At 43.6% G+C, this 25,695-nt stretch overlaps 1 protein-coding gene across 3 annotated transcripts in view; it reads left to right on the plus strand.

Annotated features, from left to right (window-relative positions):
• Window positions 1-1,096: 1,096 nt before the first annotated feature.
• The window catches only part of NCAPG2 (non-SMC condensin II complex subunit G2), a 54,402-nt gene continuing 29,803 nt past the window's right edge, over window positions 1,097-25,695 (plus strand). The window contains exons 1-13 of one of the 3 annotated variants that reach the window (XM_053266212.1): window positions 1,097-1,241; window positions 2,370-2,475; window positions 4,467-4,661; window positions 5,835-5,949; window positions 6,919-7,079; window positions 9,109-9,243; window positions 10,932-11,026; window positions 13,456-13,525; window positions 15,895-15,981; window positions 16,775-16,870; window positions 18,487-18,612; window positions 20,864-21,043; window positions 24,712-24,864. In XM_053266212.1, coding sequence (XP_053122187.1) covers window positions 2,398-2,475; window positions 4,467-4,661; window positions 5,835-5,949; window positions 6,919-7,079; window positions 9,109-9,243; window positions 10,932-11,026; window positions 13,456-13,525; window positions 15,895-15,981; window positions 16,775-16,870; window positions 18,487-18,612; window positions 20,864-21,043; window positions 24,712-24,864 — 1,491 coding nt within the window. In that variant the 5' untranslated portion in view covers window positions 1,097-1,241; window positions 2,370-2,397. Of the gene's footprint in view, window positions 1,242-1,281; window positions 1,343-1,413; window positions 1,713-2,369; window positions 2,476-4,466; window positions 4,662-5,834; window positions 5,950-6,918; window positions 7,080-9,108; window positions 9,244-10,931; window positions 11,027-13,455; window positions 13,526-15,894; window positions 15,982-16,774; window positions 16,871-18,486; window positions 18,613-20,863; window positions 21,044-24,711; window positions 24,865-25,695 lie in introns of those variants that run through there. The other 2 variants (XM_053266214.1, XM_053266213.1) reach the window with 2 other exon arrangements.

Consider the following 25,695-nt stretch of genomic DNA (forward strand, 5'->3'; position numbering starts at 1 on the left):
AGAAGGTCCCAAGCCAGACAGTCTAGGGAACTGAAGCTGTGTCCAGCCCGGTCAGTGACTCTAGATCAGTTTTCAACTGGTGGCAGCCTACCTTGAAGGAGTGGCATTCTCCTATATAGCAATCTCTCCACTGAGTGTAGATCCCAGGAAAACATACCTTAATCCGCCATCTCCAGCATCTCACAGAGGTCTAAAGCAGGGGTCTCGATTAATACCTCTCAGACAATAAAAGACCCCAGGGGGCTACTCTCACACACACTTATTGGGGATAAATAAATCCTGTTACACTCAGTGGCTGATACTGACCAACAAAGTGCATGTGTTAGAAAGCACTCTGCAAGATCAGAAACACCCTCCTGTGGATCAATGACATGTCTGGGAAAACAGCATCCAAAGAAAGGTGAATTGTCTTATCCTTGCTAGCTGAGTACAGAGGTATCACTTAAAAGTGGTGATCTCTTCTCTTTAGCGGGGGAGAGCAACTGTCCCTAAACGCCCCGCCACACACACACACACTTCATTTGCCAGGATGTTAGACACCGGAATTTATTTCCTAGTAAAGATGCACAGAATTGAGCTGCAATGTTTGCTTCCAAGAGCGGTTCACAACATGGTGCAGTTTAAGATGGATCTCCTCGCCCACCCCCGTTAAATGTACTAAACAGGATTTCCATCTGAAATAATTTGACATCGGGAAGCCACCGCATTGTTTTCCACCCCAGTCCAAGAAGAAGCTCTGCAGCTCAGCAGCAGCGCATCTGCTTTGCATGCAGAAGGTTGCGAATTCAATCCCTGGAATGTGCAGGTAGAACGAGGAAAGGTCCCCTGAAACCCTGGAGAGCCGCTGCCAGTCCGTGCAGGCACTATTGCGCCAGATGGCCCGACTCAGTATGAGGCAGTTTCATCGCCATGTATTCAAAACATCTCATCATCACACGCTTTTTATGAGACCAAAAAGGAAAAGAATGAAAGTGACAGCTCGAACAACTACAAGCTCAAGAAAAGACGCCTCCCGCATTCGGAGACGCTAGTACGAGCACGCATGCGCGCGAACATGCAGTCCAGAAGCCACCCGGCTATGGCTTCCGCTTCCCCTCGTGAACTCCTCATTGGGAGGAGCCTGTCCTGCGTGCGCATGCTCAGTGCGTTTGTAGGAGGGCGATCGTGGTTTAACGGCGCCCGGCCGCGGGAGAATTCGAATCGCCCCGGGAGAGCGCCAAAGAGGCGATGGATTTTGTGTTGTGAGTTGGGGGTTCTTTTCTGTTGCATATGGGGGAGGGCTTCTTTTCTGGTCCCTCGTTGGTTTTTGCAAGCTATACATTGCATTGTTCTGCAGGAACTGGTACGGGAAAGGGGCTGAGAGTAGTTGCGGTGGGGCGGGTGTTGTATCCGTGACACAGGGCTCTGTCGGGATCTTGGTGCGCAACAAAAAGAAGCATAAACTGCACTCATATAAACGCAGTTGGAATTGTTTCTCTAAGCAAACTGAAATCGATCGTCCCTGCGGCTTTAAAAATAGGCAGAAGGGATGGTGGTGACAGAAAGAGTGTTTGCAGACTTCAGGTGACCCTGGCGCCACTGAGCAATATCCGTTCCAAATTCGTATTTGATAATGAAAAATGTTTTGACTCTAGTAAGCCCTCGTTTGCCCTGCTGGCTGAGTGGCTGGCCAGCCCTTTACTTAAGTGTTTGTGGATTGTATGTCTGCTAAGGTAAGGTAAAGTGTGCTGTCAAGTCGATTTCGACTCCCTGTGGAGTCCTGTGGTTGTCTTTGGTAGAATACAGGAGGGGTTTACCATTGCCTCCTCCCGTGCAGTATGAGATGATGCCTTTCAGCATCTTCCTATATCGCTGCTGCCAGTTATAGTACCAGCAGGGATTCGAACTGGCAACCTTCTGCTTGTTAGTCAAGCATTTTCCTGCTGTGCCACTCAAGGTGTTATGTCTGCTAAGAGGCACCCCTAAAGTGGCTTAAAGCAGGGGTGACCAATGTAAGGTTCTCCATCTATTGTTGGACTACAGTGCCCATTGTCCCCTCTGTAATTTGCTGTGACTGGCTAGTAAGCTAAACCTGCTCATGTGGCTTGCAGCTGTCATGGGCTGACTGAAAACTGTGTCTATCATAGTCTGAGGCAGTTTCATGGATCACCTTTTGTTTTGGTGAGTGATTGATGGTTGGTAAACAGAAATGAATGGACATTTTCATTTTACAGCATTGCAAGAGGTGTACCTGGTGAAACTTATTTTTCAGATGTTAATCTGTTAATATGGTCCACACACCACTGCCATCACAAAGTTAGAGCAACTGTCTGAATGGTTGCTCTATCATTATATTGGATTTTCTGTAACAGTTTTTTTTCTCCTCTTAGACTTTTGTGAAGCGCAAACTAATACATCATGGCAAAACGTGAGGCTTTTCTACAGGCTGTGTTTAATGGTGCCATTGATGAGTTCTTGCATTTTATCCAGCTTCATGTAAGTAAATTATGACAAGCCTACTTGTGTCTGCTGTGGGGAGTAGGAGAGGGGCAGAGAGCCAAGACCCTGGGGCAAAAAAGGCAGCAACCTTTTGGAATAACTGGCTTCTGACAGCTTGCATTAAGAGGGCAGGGACCTTAATGGTGTTGTGCCAAGGCATGTGCTGGTAGTTTAGTGCCTAGCTTGCCTGCTGGATAAAGTGTACCCAGTGTAGTGGATAAAGTTAAGGAAAACGATGGGAGAGTGAAGGGTGAAAGATGGAAAGCACTGCCCCTAACCAATGCTAGGAGATCGGAGTGTTATTCATCCCTGTCATGGGACTATTTTGGTGGCCCAAACTTATGAGGCTTCTTGGGGTATTCTCCCCCAGCTCCTGATTAAAAAACCCAAGTTCCTGTTCAAGCCCCAGAGCTCCTGTTGTGATGGCATATACAGAGCTGATTAAAAGATCAGTTTTGAGGTGACATAACCCCAAGATCATTCAGGTGACCCAAAGATTCCTTTCCTGCATGGTCAACTAACATTCAGCCTTGGTTCATAGCAAGACATTTCTTGAAGTTGAACACGTCTAGTTTTTGGTGGGTGGGTGTTCAGTGTTCAGTCCTGTTGCTTAGTAAAAGGCACGTCGCTTCATGTTTGGCTGGTTGGTTTTTTACTTTCTAGCTGAAATTTTCTATAGCGAAAGCCAGTCTTTGTTAGAGTTGTGAACAAATGCTTTTCCCTGACTTTCCTTGGGTGGAATTTTCTTTCTTTATATATAATTCTCTTAAACATACTCGTCGCTAATCCCATGCGTGGCAGCTCTCGAGAGAGTTCGTGAGCATCTGCCAGATAGTTTAGCGACGGGGACAGGGGAGAAAATAGAGATGCCAGCCGGCAGGAGCAGGAGGTGGCGGCAGGCTGGCCCGGCTGGCAGGAGCAGGAGGTGGCCACTGCCGGGAGTTGGCAGGCGGACGGGAGGAGGTCGCAGGCTGGCTTGCCGGCCCGCCGGCCAGAACACACGGGGGGGGGGGCAGAGAAGGGGCCAAGAAGCAGAAGGTGGCCCGCCAGCCTGAAAGCACGAGGGGGAAGGGGACTACTTACCCTGGATAATAATAAGGTGAAGGAAATACTATTCCTGCGGTTGCATGATATTGGACATCAGGAACTTATGTCCTCGGCTAATAAGACCTGCTCTCCCCCCCTCCCCCAATGGGAGATAGACGTGCTAATTATTTAACAACACTTCACTTTTCTAAGTTTCGGGTTGCGTTTGCTCGGGCCCGTTTAAATGTGCTGCCCTCCTCTCTTTTGGAAAGGAGGTTTGCTAAGGATCCTTCAACTATGGTTTTCTGTCCTTGTGGCTCTGGCCTCCTGGAAATTGTTATCCATGTTCTCTTATATTGTTCTCTGTATTGTGATGTCAGAGAAGAACTTATTTCCCCCCTGTTAGTTAGATTTCCCAGAAGGTGTGAGCATTTTTATGCACAATATTGCCTTGCGGATACAAGCTGTGAGGTTACAAAAGTAATAGCAAAATTTTTTTATATTGCTATGAGATTAAGGTCTCAATTAAGGTCCCAATGTTAGGAGCCATTTTACTGTTTTTAAAGTAATCTATTTCGGATGCTTGTCTACTGTTTTATTATGTGTTGTTATCAGTTACCATTTGTGTTTATTAGCTATATTTGTTATTCTGATTTTTATCTCTTTGCTGGCCAACGGCTGTAATAAAATTAACTGACTGACCGGGGGTGGGGGGAGACATGGGCTGGCTTGCCAGGAAGCTGCGCAGGGGGTGGGGGGAGGTGCCGGTGGTGGGGGTGGGCCGGCCGGAGGCCCAGATGCTCTGTGCCTGGCCCAGCTTATTTATTAAAGCTTTAGTAACTTCACTTGTGGGATATAAAAAGATCATATATCCTACTATAATATGATATTCACACCTTACAATGGTGTGAATGAGTGTGAAACACTGTTCAGTGACAAACTTGCATTTTATCACTTTCTAGAAGAGTGCAGCTGATTCATTTGATCTGAACGAGCTGCTTCAAGAACTGTCCAGAAAACAGAAGGAATCATTATGGGAGAAGCTAAAGTGTGTGTTAACAGAGATTTTGGTAGAAGATCCAGTAGAAGAATGGCAGAGAGTTGGAGAAGTATGTCATGATGATGACAACATGGAAATGGAAAGGGCTCCTCAAAAGGTAGTTCTTCATTAGATTAAGTCACTTTTGTGGTTCTTGCCTGGGGCTCAGGCAAGACTCTTTGCATATATGTTCCCCTTTGTCCATTTCATTTATATCCTGCACTATCAGGTCAGAGTAGCTTACATTGGGGTTCCAGCCAGGCAGTCTTCTATCCATACACTGGCCATTCTGAATTCTGTACAGCTCCTTGTTTTCTTTTGGGTGCTTAAGAGATAGTAATAATATATGCATTATTAACTGTACTGCCCCATTGGAGAGGAGTGCTGGTCTTGTGGTAGCAAGCATGATTCGTCCCCTTAGCTAAGCAGGGTCCACCCTGGTTGCATATGAATGGGAGACTTGATGTGTGAGCACTGTAAGATATTCCCCTCGGGGGACGGAGCCGCTTTGGGTGGGAAGAGCAGGAAGTTTCAAGTTCCCTCCCTGGCTTCTCCAAGATAGGACTGTGAGATACTCTTGTCTGCAACCTTGGAGAAGTGCTGCCAGTCTGTGTAGACAATACTGAGCTAGATGGACCAATGATCTGACTCGGTATAAGGCAGCTTCCTGTGTTCCATGCTTTCTCTGCTGTGCTTCCCCCCCCCCCCCATGGGAAACCCTGATGGGGGCTTATGTACCCATGGGTACATAAACACTTGCATTTAAAAATCACCAGAGGTATTTTTTAAAACAAAAACCCAACTTGCTCCCCGCCCCACGCCCTGAACAACAGCAGCTGGCTCACCCTCTAAAGGCAGCGCTATAAAAATCCACACTACAGGCTCTGGAAAGAGAGGCTCTGGAGCAGAGCTGCACAACCTCAGTCCTCCAGCTATTGTTGGACTACAGCTCCCATTGTCCCTGCCACTTAAGTAGAGATGATGGAAGTTGTAGTCCAACAACAGCTGGAGGACCAAAGTTGTGCAGCCCTGCTCTAGAGCATAATCCAGTCGAGGTTCAGCACTTTATAAGCTCTCATACTGAGATAAATTGGATCTTAAACATGTGCTTAAGCATTTTCTGTTGGAGTAAGTAGTTACTACTTTGGCCGGATCATACAGAACTTTTCTACTGAAAGTATTTCTAGAATTGCAGCTCTTTTGGAGCATTGTTGTCTGCCTTTGTAGCTTCTGCTTCATACTATTAAGATATTAAGTAAACCTCTTTAAAATGTACTTTGTCAACTTTCAGGAGCAAACCATAGCTGTGATCCAAGGTGTGACCACTGTAGTTACAGCTTCCATATCCATAGTTGACGAAAATGCAAACTTCAAAGCTGTTTTAGAATGTGCTCTGATATTAAATGGTATGTATTTTGTGTGATATAGCATACTGAGATTAGAAATGCAGTTAATGTTTATCGTATTGATAATGTGCTAAACATATTTTGCATGAGCAGGTAAATATTAAAATAACAGGAAAGTAAATACTAAAATAACAGGAAGGCCACTTAAGTGAGTGGTGGTAATTTTACCTTGCTGGCTTGTAACATCTTCCATAGAATAACATGTATGCTTTCATAGTTTTTAACTCATCAGGTCTCCCCCCCATCATGTGTATCTTGGAAATACTACTGTGTTCTAAATAACTGCTGATCATCTCATAGCATACTGTACTGTTTTTTAAAACTAACAATTTAAAATATGTTGTTGTAAACACTGTATCTGCAGATGTGATTATGATTTAATAGGGTGTAGGTGTAAAAGTTTAAAGTAAGTGGATTGTATGCGAGTTTCAAATTACAAATAAACTAGAAGAATGGTCAAAACTAATAACCTGGGCGGCACAATAAATCCCACCAAAACCAGTGAACTGATCTTGGTATTGGTGTATCATCTGTTCTTTACAGGTGTATTGTGTTATGTAAGGAATTCACAGAGGACCAGTGTAAACAATGCTGGCATACCTTCAAAAAGGTCTGGTTAAACCATCAGAAGAATATTGTGTGGATAAAGTGCTAGCCAACTAGTTCACTTTCATCATTCTATTGTGCAAACATAAGATTTTCAATTGTTTTTGTGTTTGCTTTATTATCAAGGAGCAGAAGCTGACAAAAATGGTGTGTTCCTGAGTTGGCTCACTATGAGTTTAGTTTGACACTAAAACACTCTCTGAAAGACAATTGTCTTGTAGCTGGCATTTTAGCTAAGAACATAAGGGGAACAGCTTTGAGATAGGTTTCTGGAGACACATTAAGTTGCGAATAGTCTTTTTTTTGTGTGTCATTAAAAATTAATTAAACTTGTAGTAAATAACTGTGTTCAATGTGTTATAGGCATTCTTTATGCATTACCTGACTCCGAGAAATCCCTGTCGAGAGCTATCCACTGCCTGTGTGAACGGTGGTGGGAGAGAGGACTTGAAGCAAAAGAACAATTTGGGAAAGCGGCTTTCATCATGCTTCTGAAAAACAACCTGGAGAAGAAAACTGTTGTGGTATTGGTTATCAAGAATAATAAACAATCTAGATACATGTATACGTGAACTTTTACTTTACAGGAGTACCCTGTTATCCGTGAGGGTTAGGTGTCTGTCTAACGTTTCTCTTCTAGATTGTGAGCCTCTTGGGGTCGGGGAGCTACTTTATTTATTTATTTATATCTATGCAAACCACTTTGGGAACTTCTGTTGAAGTGGTGTCTAAATATTCACTCTCTCTGTTCTGTTCCCACCAATTTCGGTGGCTAACAAAACCGCAGATAATGGTATTAGGGGAATGGGTGTGTGTTAGGTTCCTGAAATGGCAAAAAATGGATCAAAAAGGGCTAAAAATGGCAAAAATTGGGGCGGGAGGGGTCCCCTACCATGCTCTGTGGGTTCCTAGCTGTCCAGCAATGCCCCCAAATGCTGATTTTTGCCCATTTTTTCTTTAAAAATCACCGCCCGCCCCCCCTTTAGCACAGATGAGCCACAGAATGGCTCCTTTCTTCAAAATGACCCCACCCCCAGTAACTGTGGATATCTGAAAATTAATCCCCACCACCACTGTGTATAGTGAGGTTAGGTGACAATTGTTAGGTGATAAAAATGGATTTGCCCGATAGAAGATACACAAAAATGCAGTTGCTGGGACTGTGTGCACCAGAGCCTGCCTGTATACTGTATCTGGTACTGTTTGAGCCAGTTAGAGGAAGCTGCCTTCTACTGAGTCAGACGTTGGTCCATCTAGCTCAATATTGACTACCCAGACCAGCAGCAGCTTCTCCAAGGTTGCAGGCAGGAGTCTCTCACTCTGCCCTATCTTGGAGATGCCAGGGAGGGAACCTAGAACCTTCTGCATGCAAGCATGTAGGTACTCGCTCCAGATTGGCCCCGTCCCCTAAAGGGAATATCTTATAATGCTCACACATGTTGTCCCCCATTCAAATGCAAACCAGGGTGGACCCTGCTTAGCAAATGGGAAAACCCATGCTCACTACCACAAGACCAGCTCTCCTTCTGCCACCGCTGCCCATTTTTGTTGTCATACATAAGATGGGTTGTAGAGTCTTTGTTGTTCTGGTTATTCCGGAGTGAAATTGGGTGCTTAAAACTTTATGGCAGGGGTTGGCAAGTAAGATAAGGTATATGGACTACTGCAGGGTTTCTTAAGCTTGGGCCCCCAGATGTTGTTGGACTACAACTCCCAGAAACCCCAGCCACAAAGGCCATGTCTGGGGATTCTGGGAGTTGTAGTCCAACAACATCTGGGGCCCAAGCTTAAGAAGCCCTGGACTACTGCACAGTGCTCAAAGCATGCAGGCTCAAATACTTAGGATCCCAGCACTAGACTCTCCAGTATAGTCTGCCTACCAGAACAGCAGCACAAGACAAGAGCCATATTCAGACAGTATAAGCATCAGTACACATATACATGTGATGACCGCACATATGTCCATTTAAAAAGTGAACCTGAGTACAGACCCCATCAAATGCAGGGCACAGAAAGGAAGTGTACTACTGCATGTATGCTGAACATAACATGTGAATGATTCAAGCCTTGACAAGTTTTCTTTGGATCTAGGAGCCAGACAGTGGACACTTGACAAAATCACTGGGTTTAGTGATGAACATTGTGGAGAGGGAGGGCAAAAGGGCTTTCTTAATCCCCTTTACAAGTAACATATTTAGAACAGAAATGCAGCTGCCTGGGATGAATAAAGATTTTATTAAATAACTCTACTTCTGAATAGTCTAGTCTAGGTACTGTGGTTTAATTTCTAGATGCCATGACAAATCTCTGGCACCTGGGATTTGTCAAACCCTGGAATAACTCTGCATGCACTGCACAGATTGTACATGCATTGAACGTAACGTGTGAATGGAGCTACAGTTTTGCTGTTTGTGTTTGTGTGTGTTGCATTTATGATTCAAGTATTAATCTGTATTCGCAACTGTCTGATTGTGTTTTTCAACTTTCTGTCATCCCATAATGCTTTCCTTTTTATAGTCTTTACAAAAGCATAATTGAGTGTTTTATTTTTAGGGTGCAGATGTAATCCGGCTCTGGCATCTTCATCAAGCTTTACTGTGTTTCGATTATGACTCGGAGGAGAGCAATGATGTGAAAGACTTGTTACTTCAGTGCTTTATGAGTGTTAGCCATATTAAGAAAGAAGAGGTGAGTCTACTTTTACATGGTTTTTGGAACTTTTGGCTTACAAGCAGATACCTGCAAAAAAATGAGAGGGAGGTTAGTGGCAAAGGGCTGATAACTTGTAAGGAACACACACAAGCTCCTAGTGGAATACTAGCTGAGAGTTCTGCTGCCTTCTAATGCCCCTTTGGCTTGGCCTTTTTGCAGGAGTGTGCAGCTTTTCCCTAAACCACTATTTTTGAGCAGCTGCTGGGGCTCTTTCCTTTGAGTCTATGTCCAGTGCACTAGTAAGGACCCCAAAATGGCATCCTCCTTGTTGGATCTTAAATGGTATAAAAAGATGGATTTGCATACTAGGACTGTAGCATGAAGAATGTAGCTATGATTCCCATTCCACTGTGTTTGCAGCTAGGGATTTGCGTGGACCTGTTCGGCTTCCTATTCCTAGAATGCTGAAGAGGTTTGGAACCCCCGCATTCGAACCAGTTCAAGAGTGGGGGCAGGGGGCTCCTTTAAGGTGCGGGAAGGGGGCTCTTACCTCCCCCGCTTCACTTCCCCTTCCGGCGCGGCTTCAAAAACTGCTGGTGTGGGGCTGCTGTATGCCTTTTCAAAAACCTGCGCTTGCGTGGGTCACTTCCGGTCTTTCTCTGACAGGGGTGGCAAGAGGGTATACAGCTGCCCCACGCCAGCATTTTTGACATTAGTGCCGGAAGGGGAAGTAAGAGCACCCTCCCCCATGCCTCCCGGGTGTGCACAGAACCAGTTCCGTGCACACCCCTACCTGCAGCACGATGGAGCCAAGTGTCCTCCCACCTTGGCTCTCCTTTACAGAAGAAAGAAGAAGGGGTTTAGATCGGGGATCTAAGCCATGCTGCCTCTCCAGCTTTGCATCTGTGTGGTCCTTTGGAAGTCTTGGGAGGGAAGAAGGCATCTAGCATTATTCTGGGTTCTGCTCCTTATGCCCATCGGATAAACTGTGGAAGACTGATTTTCTGGAATGACATGGTCAGTGCCTGCAGATAGGGTCAGTCTCTCTCTCACTCACACACACACCCCTACTTACATACCTACCTCTTTAGTTTGTGTTCAGATCTCTACTTGACTACAAAGTTCACTGGGTGAGCTTGGGTCAGTCAATCCTCTCTCAGCCTAACTTAACCTATCACATAGAAAAGTTATGTACACCTGAGCTCCCTGGAGAAGGATGGGACATATACAGGAGTGCTAGTCTTGCAGTAGCAAGCATGACTTGTCGCATTGCTAAGCAGGGTCTGCCCTGGTTTGCAGTGGGAGGGTGACTACACGTGAGCACTGTCTGCTCTAAGATATTCCCCTTGGGGTGTGGGGCCGTAGCTCAGTGATAGAACATCTGCTTGTATGCAGAAGGTCCCAGATTCACTTCCTGGCATCTCCAGTTGGGGCTGAGAGAGACTCCTGCCTGAACCTTTGAAAGTTGCTGCTAGTTATCAGAAACTTTGCTAGAAAGACCAATGGTCTGACTTGGTATAAGACACCTTCCTAGGTTCCTTCCCCAGATATAAGTAATATGTTGTGACTTTAAAAACACGATTTATGTAACCCTTTTGAAAGCTGTATCTAGTGTGCATCTTAAGCAAGGTGTAAACCATATAAATATTACAGTACATGGTTGCTAACAGTTAAGGATATGTGGGTTTCTTGGTGAAGTAATCTCTGCCTGATTTCTTTTACAGGGGAGAAGATTCTTGAGTTTTCTTTTCACGTGGAATGTGAACTTCATTAAAATGATACACGGGACCATTAAAAATCAGTTGCTGTGCTTTCCTCGGTATGTTTTACTGAGTTATCACTGATCACTTTACTTCATAAAGTCTTACTTCCTGTTGTGTCTTTCTCTGAGATGTATGTAATACTGTGGTTGGAACCACCAAATGAGTAAGGCAAGTGATTTAAACTGCGTTTATATGGTATAAACGGTTAAGGCAGGGGTTCCCAACCTGTAGTACTCCAGATGTTGCTGAACTACAACTCCCATCATCCCCAGCTATAGTTGTGGCTGGGGATGATGGGAGTTGTACTTCCGCGGCATCTGGAGTACCACAGGTTGGGAACCCCTGGATTAAGGGATGCCTTATAAGCAACAGAGCACACAGCCACCACCACCTCGTTTAGAAAGCCACAATGTCGCTAGTGTTAATGAGCCAAGTGAAGACGATGCAGATGGTCATGTTGTGATAATACTATATACACACTCCACCTTTGTGTGGTGAGTGTGAGTGGTTTTTGCGCGCGCTTGCTCGCCTCGACTCAGTTGTATTGCTGTTTTCACCACAGGGGAAGTGCAGAGGAGGATTTTGATGTTCAGGTGACATCACTCGCCCACATGCTCCACAGAGGGAGTGGGAGCAAGAGCTCTGCCCTCAATGAAAGGGCTGTTGTGGAGCTCAGCCAAAGGTTTGCTGAGCATGCGTGGAGTGGGGGGGGCCAGTGATTTTTATCTGCTCTTTTCTCCCTCTAAAAATACGATTTGGCTTCTAGAGGGACATGCAACCTGCAGGAATGTATTTCAGGAAGCCAAATAGCACTTTTGGAGGGTTGAGAGAACAGTGGCAATACCTCCCTCTCTGCGCATGCGCAGCAAACTTTTGACTGAGTTCCAGAGTGGTCTCCGTGAGAGTGGAGCTCTTGCTCTGCCCTCTTAATGCTGAGGATCATGTGGGCCATTTCTCTCTCTTTAAAAACACGTCCTTTTTATATTTGGCATCTTGAAAGTAGGGCTATAGGGACTTTTTTTTTGTTCTGGGGGGTGGGGGGCTAATATGCTCTGTGTCTGTCAGATTGGAGCAAGCTCTTTACCAGCCGCAGTTTGTCTTTTTAAGACCAGGACAGGTGCAGCAGTGGTTGGTAGCTGCTGAGCACTACCTAGTGTTGGAGCGAACAGTGAATCAATACAGCTTTTGACTAACCAAGAATTCAGGATAGTAAAATTTTGGGGTGAGTAAATGGGTAACAGAATGGCAGATGAAATGCTATATGAGCGCAAGTGATGAACCAATCAGGAGAGTGAATCGAGACACAGGAACCCAACTGGTCCTAGATGGCGTTGCACTCCCTTGAAAGAGCAAATGTGCAGCTCAGGGTACCCATCTGTACCTGGCACTGCTTTTGGATACACAGGTGGAGTCAGTGACCAGGGGTGCCTTTGCATAGCTTTGGTTAGTGTGCCAGCTGTGTCCCTTTCTGGAGAAGGCAGTCTGGCCACAGCGACCCATGCTTCAGTCCCATCATGGCTGGATTTCTGCAATGCACTCTACATGGGGCCGCCCTTTGAAGACTATTCAGAAACTGGATATGCAAAATGCGGTAGCTAGGATTTTGTCTGGAGTGGCCTTTTGAGAGCATATTACACCCGTTTTGAAAGAGCAGCTCTGGCCGCCAATTTGGTTCCGGATCCAGTTCAAGGTGCTTGTTATTACCTTTAAAGCCCACAACAGTTTGGGCCCTGGTTACCTGAAGAACCGTCTGCTCTTGAAGGTTTCTGCCCATTTGACAAGATCATCTGAGTGGGATTTGCTCCATGGGCTGACGTTGCGTGAGGCTCAATAATTGTGCACTCAGGATAGGGCCTTCTCAGTCATTGCTCCCAAAGTTTGGAATGCCTCCCCAGACAGCCTCCGTTCTTCAGCCTCCCTTGCTACCTATAAACGGGAACCGAAGACCTGGTTATTTAGACGGGCCTCTGCCTTCTACAGGGTGCTGTTCTTACTACTAATGCTGTTTTATGAGCTCTCTTCTGTTGGATTGTTTAACATTTTTATTGTAAACCGCCTTGAGATTTTATGAAAGGTGGCATATAAATGTAAGAATAAGTAATAAAACAGTGAGACAAAAAGTTCTAACCAAAGGTCCTGCGTACTGATAGGGTCAGTCTTGAATGTGACTATCCAGGCAAAAATGAAATTTACTACCGTAAAATGTGGTGATCACTAGCGTAGGTGGCCTTAAAGGATATGCAGCAAACTCATGGAACTGAGGTCTATCGATGCCCATTAGTCATAATATCAAAACGGAGTCTGTGTTTTAGAGGCAATAGACATTGAAAACAAGATGCTAAGGATTAAACCAGATTGGTTCAGTGCTCTTTTGAACTGCAGATTCTGAGACTTCAAAATGCCTAGATGCCTCTTAAAACCACGAAGTAAAGGTATATACATAAAAGCTTCCAGCTTTAATTTGTCTCTTAAATTGCTAACGTAGGTCCCTGATGACGCACATAGCAGAAATTTATTTCAGAGCCTGGAAGAAAGCTTCAGGGGAGATACTGGAGGTATGTTGTTTCAAAGCTGCTACAATCTTTTTCACTTCAAGGTTGAAAACTCCTGCACACCGTTGAGAGAAAAGACAATTTAATAGCGTGTACACACATTAAAAAATTCAGTGTTCCTTCATAGGCAAATGGGGAGAGACAAGCAGACTGTGTATGCACCACAGTTAGATGGCTGGAGGTTGCCTTAGTTTTAGTTGTATTGACTAGAAACCTATGTACAAATGTCGGTCTCAAATATTGGCACGAATGCATGTAAAAGTGGATATCCCTATGTAAGGAAGTCAAACAGCCTTTTTTGTTGGGAAACAGTTTTTAAATTTGGCACTCATTGCCTTCACTAGAAGTATTATTATGGTATCTGTGTACATGGTGCTTTACGCAGAGTGAGGAGACAGCAATGGGCTAAGATGTACTTGCACCAGCTACAAACCTAGGTGGACTAAGGCTAATATTCATTCATTCATTCATTTAATACATTTATATACCGCCCAAAATGCAAGTTCTCTGGGCAGTTTACAGGACAATAAAAACAGCCAATAAAAGATTAAAGCATTTCAACAATTGAAAATAAAAAAGTTAAAACTATTAAAACACAATTAAAACAGTATCTAATTAAAATTAAAAGCCTGGGTGAACAAATGCGTCTTGACTGCCCTTTTAAAAGTTCTAAGAGATGGGGAGGCTCTTATTTCAGCAGGAAGAGTGTTCCAAAGCCTCAGGGCAGCAGTGGAGAAGGTCCGTCCCCGAGTAGCCACCAGATGAGCCAGTGGCAACTGCAGATGAACCTCTCCAAACGATCTCAATGGACAATGTAATTCATGGCGAAGATGACATTCTCTTAAATACCCAGAGCCCAAGCTGTTTAGGGCTTTATAGGTTATAACCAAAACCTTGTACTCTGCCCAGAAACTTACCAGCAGCCAGTGTAGATGTTTTAAGATAGGAGTGATATGGTCTCTCCAAGATGACCTAGAGACCAATCTGGCCGCTGCATTCTGGACTAACTGCATTCCAGACTATGTACAAAGGCAGCCCCACATAGAGCACATAATGCAGGCAGTGAGACAGTTTTTAGCAGTATATACTTTGTCTGACAGTCTGTGTTCTGTCCTCCAGGTTCAGGCCTGCTCAACTTCGGCCCTCCTATGGATGTTGGCCTTCAACTCCCACAGTCCCTGACTATTGCCAACTGTGGCTGGGGATTATGGGAGTTGTAGTCCAAAAACAGCTGGGGAGTCAGCTGTTGAGCAGGCCTGTCCTGGTTCTTCTAGTTTCTGCTCTTAGGAATGTAGGAAGCTGCCTTATACCGAGCCAGACAATTGGTCCATCTACCTCAATATTGACAATACTGTCTGGCAACCTCTCCAATGTTTCCAGAAGGAGTCTCTCGCTGACCTACTTGGAGATGCTGCAGTTCAACTTGGGACTCCCTGCATGTAAAGCATGTGCTCTACCACTGGGCAATGGCCCCATCCTCTTGGGAATGTCTTTTAGTAGATGGTGCTCACATGTAGTTGCCTAACCAAATGGAAACCAAGGCCAAACCTGCTTGGCAAAGGAGGCAGTTCATGCTTGCTACCGCAAGACTGCCTTGTTAGCCAGTTCTAGTAGAAAAACAGGGTGGAATTTGTTGCTCTTGCAGATAAAGACGTGTTGCATCTGCTTTCATGCCCAGCAAAGTTTGAGTGGAATGGATTGGGAAAGAAGGCTTAAAGTATTTGTCCGGTGGCATTCCTTGCATAACAAGTACTTCTGCTGGAAGTAACCTGATTTTAGTTTTCTGGGAAGTACTTCCAGAGCTGCATTCCTTACTGGGAAATGCACAACAGAAATGTGTGTCAAGGTTATAGACACAGAAGAGGGTCACTGAAGTTTTTATGACTTCATATCTCACAGAGGTCACTTATGGACACCAGTCTCTTTGTATCATGTCAGTCCTTGTAAACGGCCTAGAATTTATTCTCTAATATTTATTTTGGCTTAATGTTCTGCCTCGTCCCATAAGCTCTGGAAATGTGATAGCATTTAAAAGCTGACCATCTGCAATAAACAAGATAGCCTATGTCACTGCCCTCAAAATGTCAGCCCGCACAGAATGGTTTTTAATTGCTTTTACTGTACTCCTCTCTCCACTTCAGAAGGTATAGTGTGTGTATATATATTTAAGGAGGAAATTCTTATATTCTTTCTCGGAGAAGGAAAGAGATTGTTGGAGAAATACTTTTAAAAGGCGGGAGAATAAAAATAAAGGTTGAAGCAGTGTTTGCATAATGTAGAAGTATAGTTCGGTGCTATGGAGAGATCAAGCGGTACTTGTGAGAAATAAAATGTTGTGTATTAATTGAGACATGTACATGCTTTTATTTTAGGTAATTGAACATGGTTGCATTCAGGATTTCATGCATCATGCAATTCATCTTCCCAGGAATTCACCTCTGCATCCTAAAGTACGAGAGGTATGTTGGCCATCATCTAACGCATGGCTTTCAGACGTCTTGTCTGTCTGTCTGTCTGTCTGTCTATCTATCATATATCTATACTACCTGATATGTACATCTCTAGGTATACAGTGCTTTAAACAAAGATTAAAACACTATATACAAGGGAGTAAAAACAATTTAAAATTAACAAAATACAATAAACCAGTCTGATAAAAACAAACTGAACAGTTTAAAATTGATTTCAGTTAAAAGCCTGCAAAAAACAGATTTGTTTTGAGGGTGTTCCTAAAAGCAAACAGAAAGGGATTTGGAACAAGCTCCCTGCTGAAATAATCTCCTTCTCTATTTCCCCTTCTTGCATGCTCCGATCCCCCCCCACCTCCTTTCCCCGCCTCTGGATCCAGATTTGTTGTAATGTTCATATTGGGCAAACTGTGATTGTGGCAAATTGTACTTTGCCTCCAAATCAGAACAATAAACACATTTGATGTGATTTTATTTATATACCGCCCTTCCTCATGAATGTGCAAAACTAGTTGTGCAGTTCTTCTGGTTTCTGCCAATGGCTAATGGAGATGTTTGGGGTTTTTTTCACTCCATATATGTATTGAAATAAGCTTCTGTGTCTGTCTGTCTAAATATAATAGCTGAAGCTGCAACACTTTGTAAAGTCATGTATAATCGTGTGGCCTTCATACAAACCTAAGAATTCCTATTTTGCAAAAGCCAATAACTGGATAAAACAGGCCATATCATCTGAAATGACGTCTTGCACTATTTTTATTGATTTTTGTTTTGTTTTTGTCAGTTGCTGAGCTACTTCCACAGGCAAAATAAGTGTCGCCAGGGAGTTGAAGAGGTCCTTTATAGACTTTATCAGCCTATTCTGTGGAGAGCATTAAAGGTAATTCTTTCAAATGTCATCTTGCAGGTATTTTTATATCCAGATTATCTTCAAGAGCGAATATTTGTTTTGGTGGCAAATATTTGAAAGCAGAGTTTTTGAGTGGTGGGCGTGTTTGAACTTGGGTATATGCAGGATGCTAGTTAAAAGCAGAATTATTGGATGAGGTGAGTGATATCTTCTGTGTTAGAGGGTATACATTTACTTTCAGAGAAATACATATATAGTATATATAAAAGTAAAAGTATACATTTACTTTGAGAATCACCACTTTGGAAGGTGTCTCTTTGCTTGGTTAGCAGGGCCACAATTTATTACAGCTGGGGGTGATGGGAGCTGTAGTTCAGCAAGATCTGGAGAGCCAGATGTTGCCTATCCCTACTTCAGAGTGATTTGTAATTTTCCTGTCCTTGTCCATAGCTGAGAACACAGTATTCTATTCCCAGGCAGTGGAGAGGCGACCTCTGCATTTGGGGGATTGTAATTATATAATGATGGAAGATATGTGCCCTAGAATTGAAAAGGCAGAGTGCATGGCCTAGAACTATACTTCTTTTTAAGGGAGAGAATTTACAAACTGGAGGGGAAGGTATAGACTCTTTCGTCTTGGGAGAGGAGAGCTGGTCTTGTGGCAGCAAGCATGACTTGTCCCCTTAGCTAAGCAGGGCCCGCCCTGGTTGCATATGAATGGGAGACTAGAAGTGTGAGCACTGTAAGATATTATCTCTGAGCTTAACCTACCTCACAGGATTGTTGTGAGGATAAACATAACCATGTACACCGCTCTGAGCTCCTCAGAGGAAAAAGCAGGATATAATGTAAAATAGATAAATAAAATAAAATAAAAACTATTCCCCTCAGGGGATGAAGCCGCTCTGGGTAGAGCATCTAGGTACCAAGTTCCTTCCCTGGCATCTCAAAGATAGGGCTGAGAAAGATTCCTTCCTGCAACCTTGGAGAAGCTGCTGCCAGTCTGTGAAGACAATGCTGAGCTAGATAGACCAATGGTCTGACTCAGTACATGGCAGCTTCCTATGTTCCTATGTCTTCACCAACTTTTGTCCTTCTCTTAAGATTATATGAAACCTTCCATGCTGGCGTGGTACAACAGGGAGCACTCAGCCTCTGTAGAAGAATTGGCTGTTTGCACACATTTGCTCAGCATTGTTGAGCAGATGAATTAATATTACTATTATATAAATGCTACATCAAGTGCCTGCTAACTCAAGCTAGCTGCTTTTATATGTATTTGTGCTAAATAGAGAGGATCAGTTGCTTGCTATTGTGTGGAAAGAAATTTAGCACATTTGCCACTAAAGGGAAAGTTTGAAATCAAAGTATTACCTCTGTATTACAAACTCATTCAGCAGAGAAAACCATTCTAGGCATCTCAAAAGAAATAATGTTTCAAGGACATTTTGAAGATTTTTTGAGATCTTTTGTCAGTAAACTAGATCTTTGTTGGGCAGAAATTTGAAAACTAATGTGAAGACGCTTAGTACTGCTGAGAGTTCACACCTTAAACATGTTTTGTACTCTTTAGTTGTAGTGCTTGAATATTATAGCAATTTGCCTTTCTGTTATGATTGACTTGATCATTTCCCCCTTTCTAACAGGCCAGGAACTCAGAAGTCCGATCAAATGCAGCATTGCTGTTTGTTGATGCTTTCCCCATTCTGGATCCACATTTTAATAAAGAAGATACTGACAATGAAATACAAAGGCAATTTGATGGACTCTTTGTAGGTATTTTGTGTATGTTCTCCCTACCAATTCCCTGCATCAAACTGGTAATTTGAAGCTGGCAAAGCTTATTCAGAAATAAGACCATTCTTCATGCTTTTGATGTATTGGTACTTCTCTTCTTGCAAGTGAGTAGCTTGGCTTCATTTTGAACTCTTCCCTGTTAATGAGGGAAGCGTCTTCATACTTATGGAGTGATCTCAACAGTGAAAACTGTGATCAAATAAATCTGCATCAGACTAGATGATATTTTATGTTCAGCAGTTCAGCAGCAGCAGGATAGTGGTGGGTGTTTAAGATGAAAAGATAATTTTGTAATTCTCAAAATGCAAAGTAGTATGGAAAAGCTCAAAAACTGGGCCAAAGCCAACAAGATGAGTTGAACAGAAAGAAATGTAAAGTCCTGCATTTGGGTAAGAAATATCAAATGCACAAGTATACGAAGTGGGGCGCTTGATTTGGCAGCAGTACCTATGTATCTAGGTATCTTAGTTGGACCACAAGTTGATTGTGAGCCAGTAGTAGAGATGTGCAGAACATTCTGTGGTCGGAACATTCAGCCTTGAAACAGGCCGTTCTGAGCTCAAAACAGAACACGTTTTAGAAAGAGTCTGTTTCAAGCTCCAAAACATTCTGAGTGCCATTTTGGAATCTCTGAATTCCAGGCAGAACAGGGTCATTCTGTTGGGACAACCAGCTCGGCCATTTGTTCCAATGGAACGTTCTGTGCCTTTTGCATTCTGTTTTGAGCTTGGAACGGAATGCAAAATGTGTTCTGTTCACATCCTTCGCCAGAAGTGTGACACAGCTGCTAAAATAGGTAAAGCGACCTTGGGCTGCATAGATGAGACGTATTAGTTTCACTCTGTTCTGAGCTGATCAGACCCCATTTGGAATACTGGGTCCAGTTCTGGGCTCTATGTGTTAAGAACATTGATAAACTGGAAGAGGGCCACAAAAGTCGTGAGAGGTCCGGAAACCAAGTCCTATGAGAAATGGTTGAGGAAGCTGGTTATGTTTAACTTGAAGAATTGAAGACTAAAGGGAGGTATGATAGCCACCTTCAAATACAGCTATCATATTTGCATAGAAGGAAGAGCAGACTTGATCTTTGCTCCTGAGAGCAAGAACAGAACCAAAGGGTTGAAATTACAAGAAGACGACTTATGAAATCTCTCCTAATGTCTAGCCTAACTTTAAAAGCTATTTGACACTGGAACTGTCTGCCTGGGACAGTGATGGGCTCTCTTCTCTAGAGGTCTTCTCTAGAGGTCTTCAAACAGACTCCAGATTGCCATCTGTTGGGGGGTGCTTCAGCAGACTCCTGCGGGTTGGCTAGATAGAAGACCTCGCAGGACCACTCTCAAATGCTATTACTTGATCCTCGTGTCCTATGGTAACTTGATGTGATTGTGAACATGTCAGGACAAAAAATGGCTTTATAGAGAGCCAAGAACTCCACGCCTGTAACATGAACTTAAAGCACTGAACTAAAAGTGGATATAATTGAACATTTAAGTACAATCCCCCAAGTCCCGTGGAACTGAGTGTGAGCTGGGAAGCAGCACAGGCAAATGCTCTTCTGCAGTTGCTGTTCATTTCAGTCAGCCTTGAGCAGGGCAACCTCCTGGTGGATTGTGCATTTAGCCAGTACAATATATATTTCCAAATTTTGGACACAAAATTATTTTGTCTAATAATAAATACAGGTGGTAACATTACAGCCAAGACAGTGAATGCAAAATAATAGTGTCTTGGGATATACACGGAACCGGGTGGGGGAAGTTTGAAGGCAGGTGTGTGTGTGTTGGTCTTTAAGGGTGGGGGAGGGTACACTTACCCCTCCCTCTGCTTTCTGCACCCCGCCCCCACCAGCGTTCTGTTATCAAAGGCTCCTTCGGGGCGCCATCAGACCTCCCTGCCACCCTGTCCCCAATTTCCCCAGAAGTACCTGGTGCGTGTGTGCTTGCATGTCGGCTGGTACTTCCGGGCAAAAGGGACAGGACAGCAGGGAGGTACACTGCTGCTCCCAAGGAGCTTTTGATAATGGAGCGCTGGCGGGGGGAAAGCGGAGGGAGGGGTGAGTGCACCCTCCCCCACCCTTAAAGTCCAATCCCACCACCCCTGCCTTCTAACTGGCCGAACAGCCAGTTGTTTGGACCGGTTCGTGCACATCCCTAATAGTGTCTGTGGCGATGTATAAGGAAATCATTATATGTACATGTCTCTTTTTCTCTCTCCTGTTGGTAGACTCTTTTAGAAGACCCACAGCCTCTAGTCCGCTCAACAGGGATACTTGGTGTTAGTAAAATAGCGTTCAAATATTGGGAGATGATTCCTGCAACTGTGTTGGCTGACCTCTTCAAAACTCTCACCGAAGATCTTGCTTTTGACTCAACTTCAGCTGATGTCCGTTGCTCTGTTTTTAAAGTAAGTTTATAACACTTAGACACTCCATTGTGTTAGTAATTCTAGCTTCTTTTTGAGATATAGGTTTATTACTTCCTGTGTAAATTACTCTCAAGACAGAATGCGACTCAAACTATTGGCTCTTGCAGGAGTTCTCAAACCTGGGTCCCCAGGTGGTGTTGGACTACAGCTCCCATCATCAAACTATTACAACCCCAGCCACAATGGAATTTGTGGGTGATGGGTGTTGTAGTCCAACAATATCTGGGGATCCAAGGTTGAAAACTGGTCTATTCTATTCATGAAACAAATGGGGACCTACAGGGATTTGCAATGGGAAGGGATTGCAAAACTTAAAGGAGATAGATTGTTTATTTGTTTGTTTGTTTGATTTCTATACCGCCCTTCCAAAAATGGCTCAAGGTGATTTACAAAGAGAAATAATAAATAAATAAGATGGATCCCTGTCCCCAAAGGGCTCACAATCTAAAAAGAAACATAAGAGGGGCACCAGCAACAGTCACGGGAGGTACTGTGCTGGGGGTGGATAGGGCCAGTTACTCTCCCTCTGCTAAATAAAAGAGAAGCACCAGCTTGAATTGGCACCTCTGCTAAGCAGGGCCTGCCTTAATTTGCATTTGAATGGGTGGCTACATGTGAGATCTAGAAGATACTTCCCTTAGGGGATGGGGCCATAGCTTGGTGGAAGAGTATCTGCATGCTTGCATGCACAGAATGCCAGATTCAGTCCAGGTAGGGCTGAGAGAGACTCATGCTTTTAACCTTGGACAGCTGCTGCCAATCAGTGAAGACAATACTGACCTAGATGGACCAATGGTCTGACTCCTATATTAAGGCAGCTTCCTGTGTTTCTAAGGTGGAGAGGGCCAGTGTTCTCTCTTATTTTTTTCATCTGTCTGAGGAATGGGTTTTGTTCTGGGCGGCAGTATCAAGGCAGAGTGCGTGCACATGCATTCATAATGGGGCCTTTGTGATTCAACATGAGCGGGATCTAAAATTAACTGTGCGGACATCCAAAAATTGTGACCGCGTGCACATACGCTTGCCTTAGAGGGAGCACTGGAGAGGGCACAAGAGCAAAATGATGTATTTTCAATGTGCTACTTTCACTCACCAGAACACTTACAGTTCCTACTACCATCTGTGGTGGACTTGTCCAAGAGATGGAGAAAGTCACTGACCAGCAGATTCAGCCAGATCTCCTCTTGGTATTGTTAGGTATTTGAGGGGGGAGAATTAGAGACACTGAAATCTAAAGATTTACTGTCCTTTCTGTTGGATAGCAGCTAGATTAATCCTAGCCCAAAATTGGAAAGGGGGAGAGTAATCCCTAGAGGATTGCTACAACAAACACTGGTAGGTTGCAACAGCCAAAAAATTGACTTATTCTTTTTAAAAATTCAAAAAGCTGTAATTCCATCCCTATCTTTTATTATGATTTGGCAAGGTCTTATTATTATTTTTGAATTATAAAAAATATGGTAAGGAGGGGACAACCTAATTCATTCAAGTTTGGCAAGATATATTTGTTTAAGAATGGGGGAGTAGATTTATATGTTTAATGTTTTGTAATCATAGGCTTGGGCCTCTTCTTTTCTTAATGATGCTTTTTATAAATATAATGGTGTCTGGTGATTCTAAATAAAAATCTCTTTTAAAGAAACCAAACACCTACAGTATTCTACCCCCCCCCCCGTGACCGCCCCCCCCCGATCTATCTCCTTTGAAGAGAGGCTTACTCACCACCTCACTGGCCACATAGCAGGGCAGTGGTGGTTGTGACCAGTGGAGCCTTGCCTGCCTATCTTGAGGGCACTGATCAGCTGAATGCTCGCCCGTTCTTCACCCACAAAACATGCAGTGGGGCTTGGATAGGCTAAGATAAATGATTGCAGCAGACCACCTCTTGCCTCCAGAAAAGAGGCCGGCCAATTGGGGCAACTTGGACCCTCCAGCTATTCGACCCTCCAACTCCCATCATCTGCAGCCACAACAACCAATAGCCAGGGATGAAACTTGTAGTCCAATAACAGCTGTAGGGCTGAAGTTCTGCAGCCATGAATTGGGGGATAGCACTGGAATGGGGGGCCACTGGAATATCCTGCCAGCCGCCTTCTGTTCCTTTAATTCATTCTTCTGTTTCTTTTAGAGGAAATAAACGTTAAAACTGGGTGGGAAGTCGGGGTTCTTGGGTGTTTGACGGAGCGGCCACAAAAGTTGCACGGTCACCACTCTACCACAGACTAGTAGTTGGGCTGTGAAAACAGACCATATCTAAAGGCAGTAAAAGATCCTGTCTTAAGAATGCAAACTGTATAAATCAGTGTTCTTCACTATTTTTCAAGCGGAGGGCACTTTGGCCAAAAACCACCTTCAGTGTGAAAAGTATACTGTGCTGACCTCTGCACAGTATATAACTTTTCTCAGTCCTGGGAGGGCCCTTTAAGAAAGATGGAGCCCTCGCTTAAGAGCTCTAGAAGGAAAGCCCTGGGAAACACTATAGTTCCAGGTTTCGGTGTACGCCTTCCAAGATTATTATTTATTACATTTATAAACTGCCCTATCCAGAGGCCCTGTGCAGTGTACAACTTTTTAAAAGGACATAAAAACCACAATTCAAACACAATGCTAAAAAACGAAGCAAACAAAACAAAGCTAAAAACAATATTAAAACAATTCAAAAACGATGGCGCTGGGGCTCAAAAGGGCACCAGTTTCCTTAAAGGAGCCCCCATCCCTGACACTGGGCAAAGTGCAGCAGTTGTGCCGTTGAGTGACTCCTGGTGACCACAGAGCCATATGGTTTTCTTGGTAGAACACAGGAGGAGTTTACTATTGCCTTCTCCCGTACACTATGAGATAGGAACATAGGAAGCTGCCATATACTGAGTCAGACGACTGGTCTACCTAGCTCAGTATTGCTTTCACAGACTGGCAGTGGCTTCTCTAAAGTTGCAGGCAGGAATCTCTCTCAGCCCTATCTTGGAGAAACTAGGGAGGGAACTTGGCTCCATCCCCTAAAGAGAATTTCTTACAGTGCTCATGCTTCTAGCCTCCCATTTATATCCAACCAGGGTGGACCCTGCTTAGCTCAGGGGACAAGTCATGCTTGCTACCACAAGACCAGCTCTCCTCTCAAGAGATGATGCCTTTCAGCACCTTCCTATATCACTGCTGCCCGATATAGGAGTTTCCCATAGTGTGGGAAACACACCAGCAAAGATTCAAACCAACAGCCTCCTGCTCTCTAGGAAAGTTGCTTCCCCACTGTGCCATTAGGTGAAGAGCATTGAAGAACACTGATATAAATGGTGAAATTACCCAGAGCAGGAACATTTGCTAACCTATTAATATCTTAAACTGAAAGAGAAACTTCAATAGGTGGGGTTTTTTTTAAGCTTCTTAAACTTTTATACTCTGTGCCTTCATAGATATATTTAACTTTGTTCCAGTTCAGCAGGACATTCATGAAAGGAATATTAATAGGAGTTTTATAAACACAACATATGCCACTTTACATTTAGAGGCTTGTTTTAATAAAATGTGTTGCCTTGCTTTTTGCTGTTCTCCAGATGCTGTTCTCTGAGCCTGGCAATTAGAATCGTTTCAGTTCTGTATTCCCTGTTTTCTTGTGATAACCTTTTACTGGTGTGTTTTCTCGCTTGCAGTGCCTGCCCATAATTTTGGACAACGTGCTAAGCCACCCATTATTGGAAGAGCTCCTACCCATCCTGAAAAACAGTCTCCATGACAATTCGGAGAAAGTTAGAGTGGCTTTTGTTGATATGTTGCTGAAAATTAAGGCTGTCAGGGCTGCTAAGGTAGGATAAATTAGGTTTGCTAGGCTGCAGACAAGATGCATAGAACTAGGCAATTTATTCTGAGAGATGTACATTCATCAATACTGCAGCAGCCTTAAAAGGAAACCAGGATTGCAAATAACGTATTAACATATTGCTCAGAGCTCTTTCCTATTGTTGCATTTTAAATTAATCCCAGAAAAATTTAAGCATCTTTTCTTCACATTTTCTCGCAATCACCTTGATTGCATGTCTAACAGTCAAATTAAGTAACATCTGAAAAAGTGGTTCTGTATTTAATTATCTCTGGATTTTTAAAAAATAATCCAGCTACATTCCGAGTCAAGCCATGAATGACAAGTGTGGTGTGGGTGCAAAAATAAACTGTCTCTAAACTGGAAAAAAATATGAGAGCCCAACTGTGCATGATTGGAAAGCAAGAGTTTGGAATATTGCTGAGTTGTTTAGGGAGGTACAGAAACAGGGCAACAGCATTCCAACAGATGTTGAGTCAAATGGGTGCTCTCTTGGCAGTGTTTGAATTCATACCAGAACAGTAGATCAGATCAAGGACTTACTGTCAGCAAGGGTAGCATCATGTCTGTTTTGTGAGTGCTTTATAGTTTCCTTTTTTTTTTTAATGACAACAGTAATGCAAATATGAATTTTATTTAGAAAAGCATATGTTTCCATTGTGTCTGCACAGCTCTTGTTCATTTTATTTCTTAGGGTTATTTCCCTTTATCCTAGAATTATTTTTGAGGGGTGTGTGTGGGTATAGTGGTATATGCATGAAGATGAAGACTAGGTTTTTATCAAAGCAATTAAGGCTGTATATGTGCAGAGGTTCTT

Source organism: Hemicordylus capensis, chromosome 6 (assembly GCF_027244095.1).
Source record: "Hemicordylus capensis ecotype Gifberg chromosome 6, rHemCap1.1.pri, whole genome shotgun sequence".
NCBI lineage: Eukaryota > Metazoa > Chordata > Lepidosauria > Squamata > Cordylidae > Hemicordylus > Hemicordylus capensis.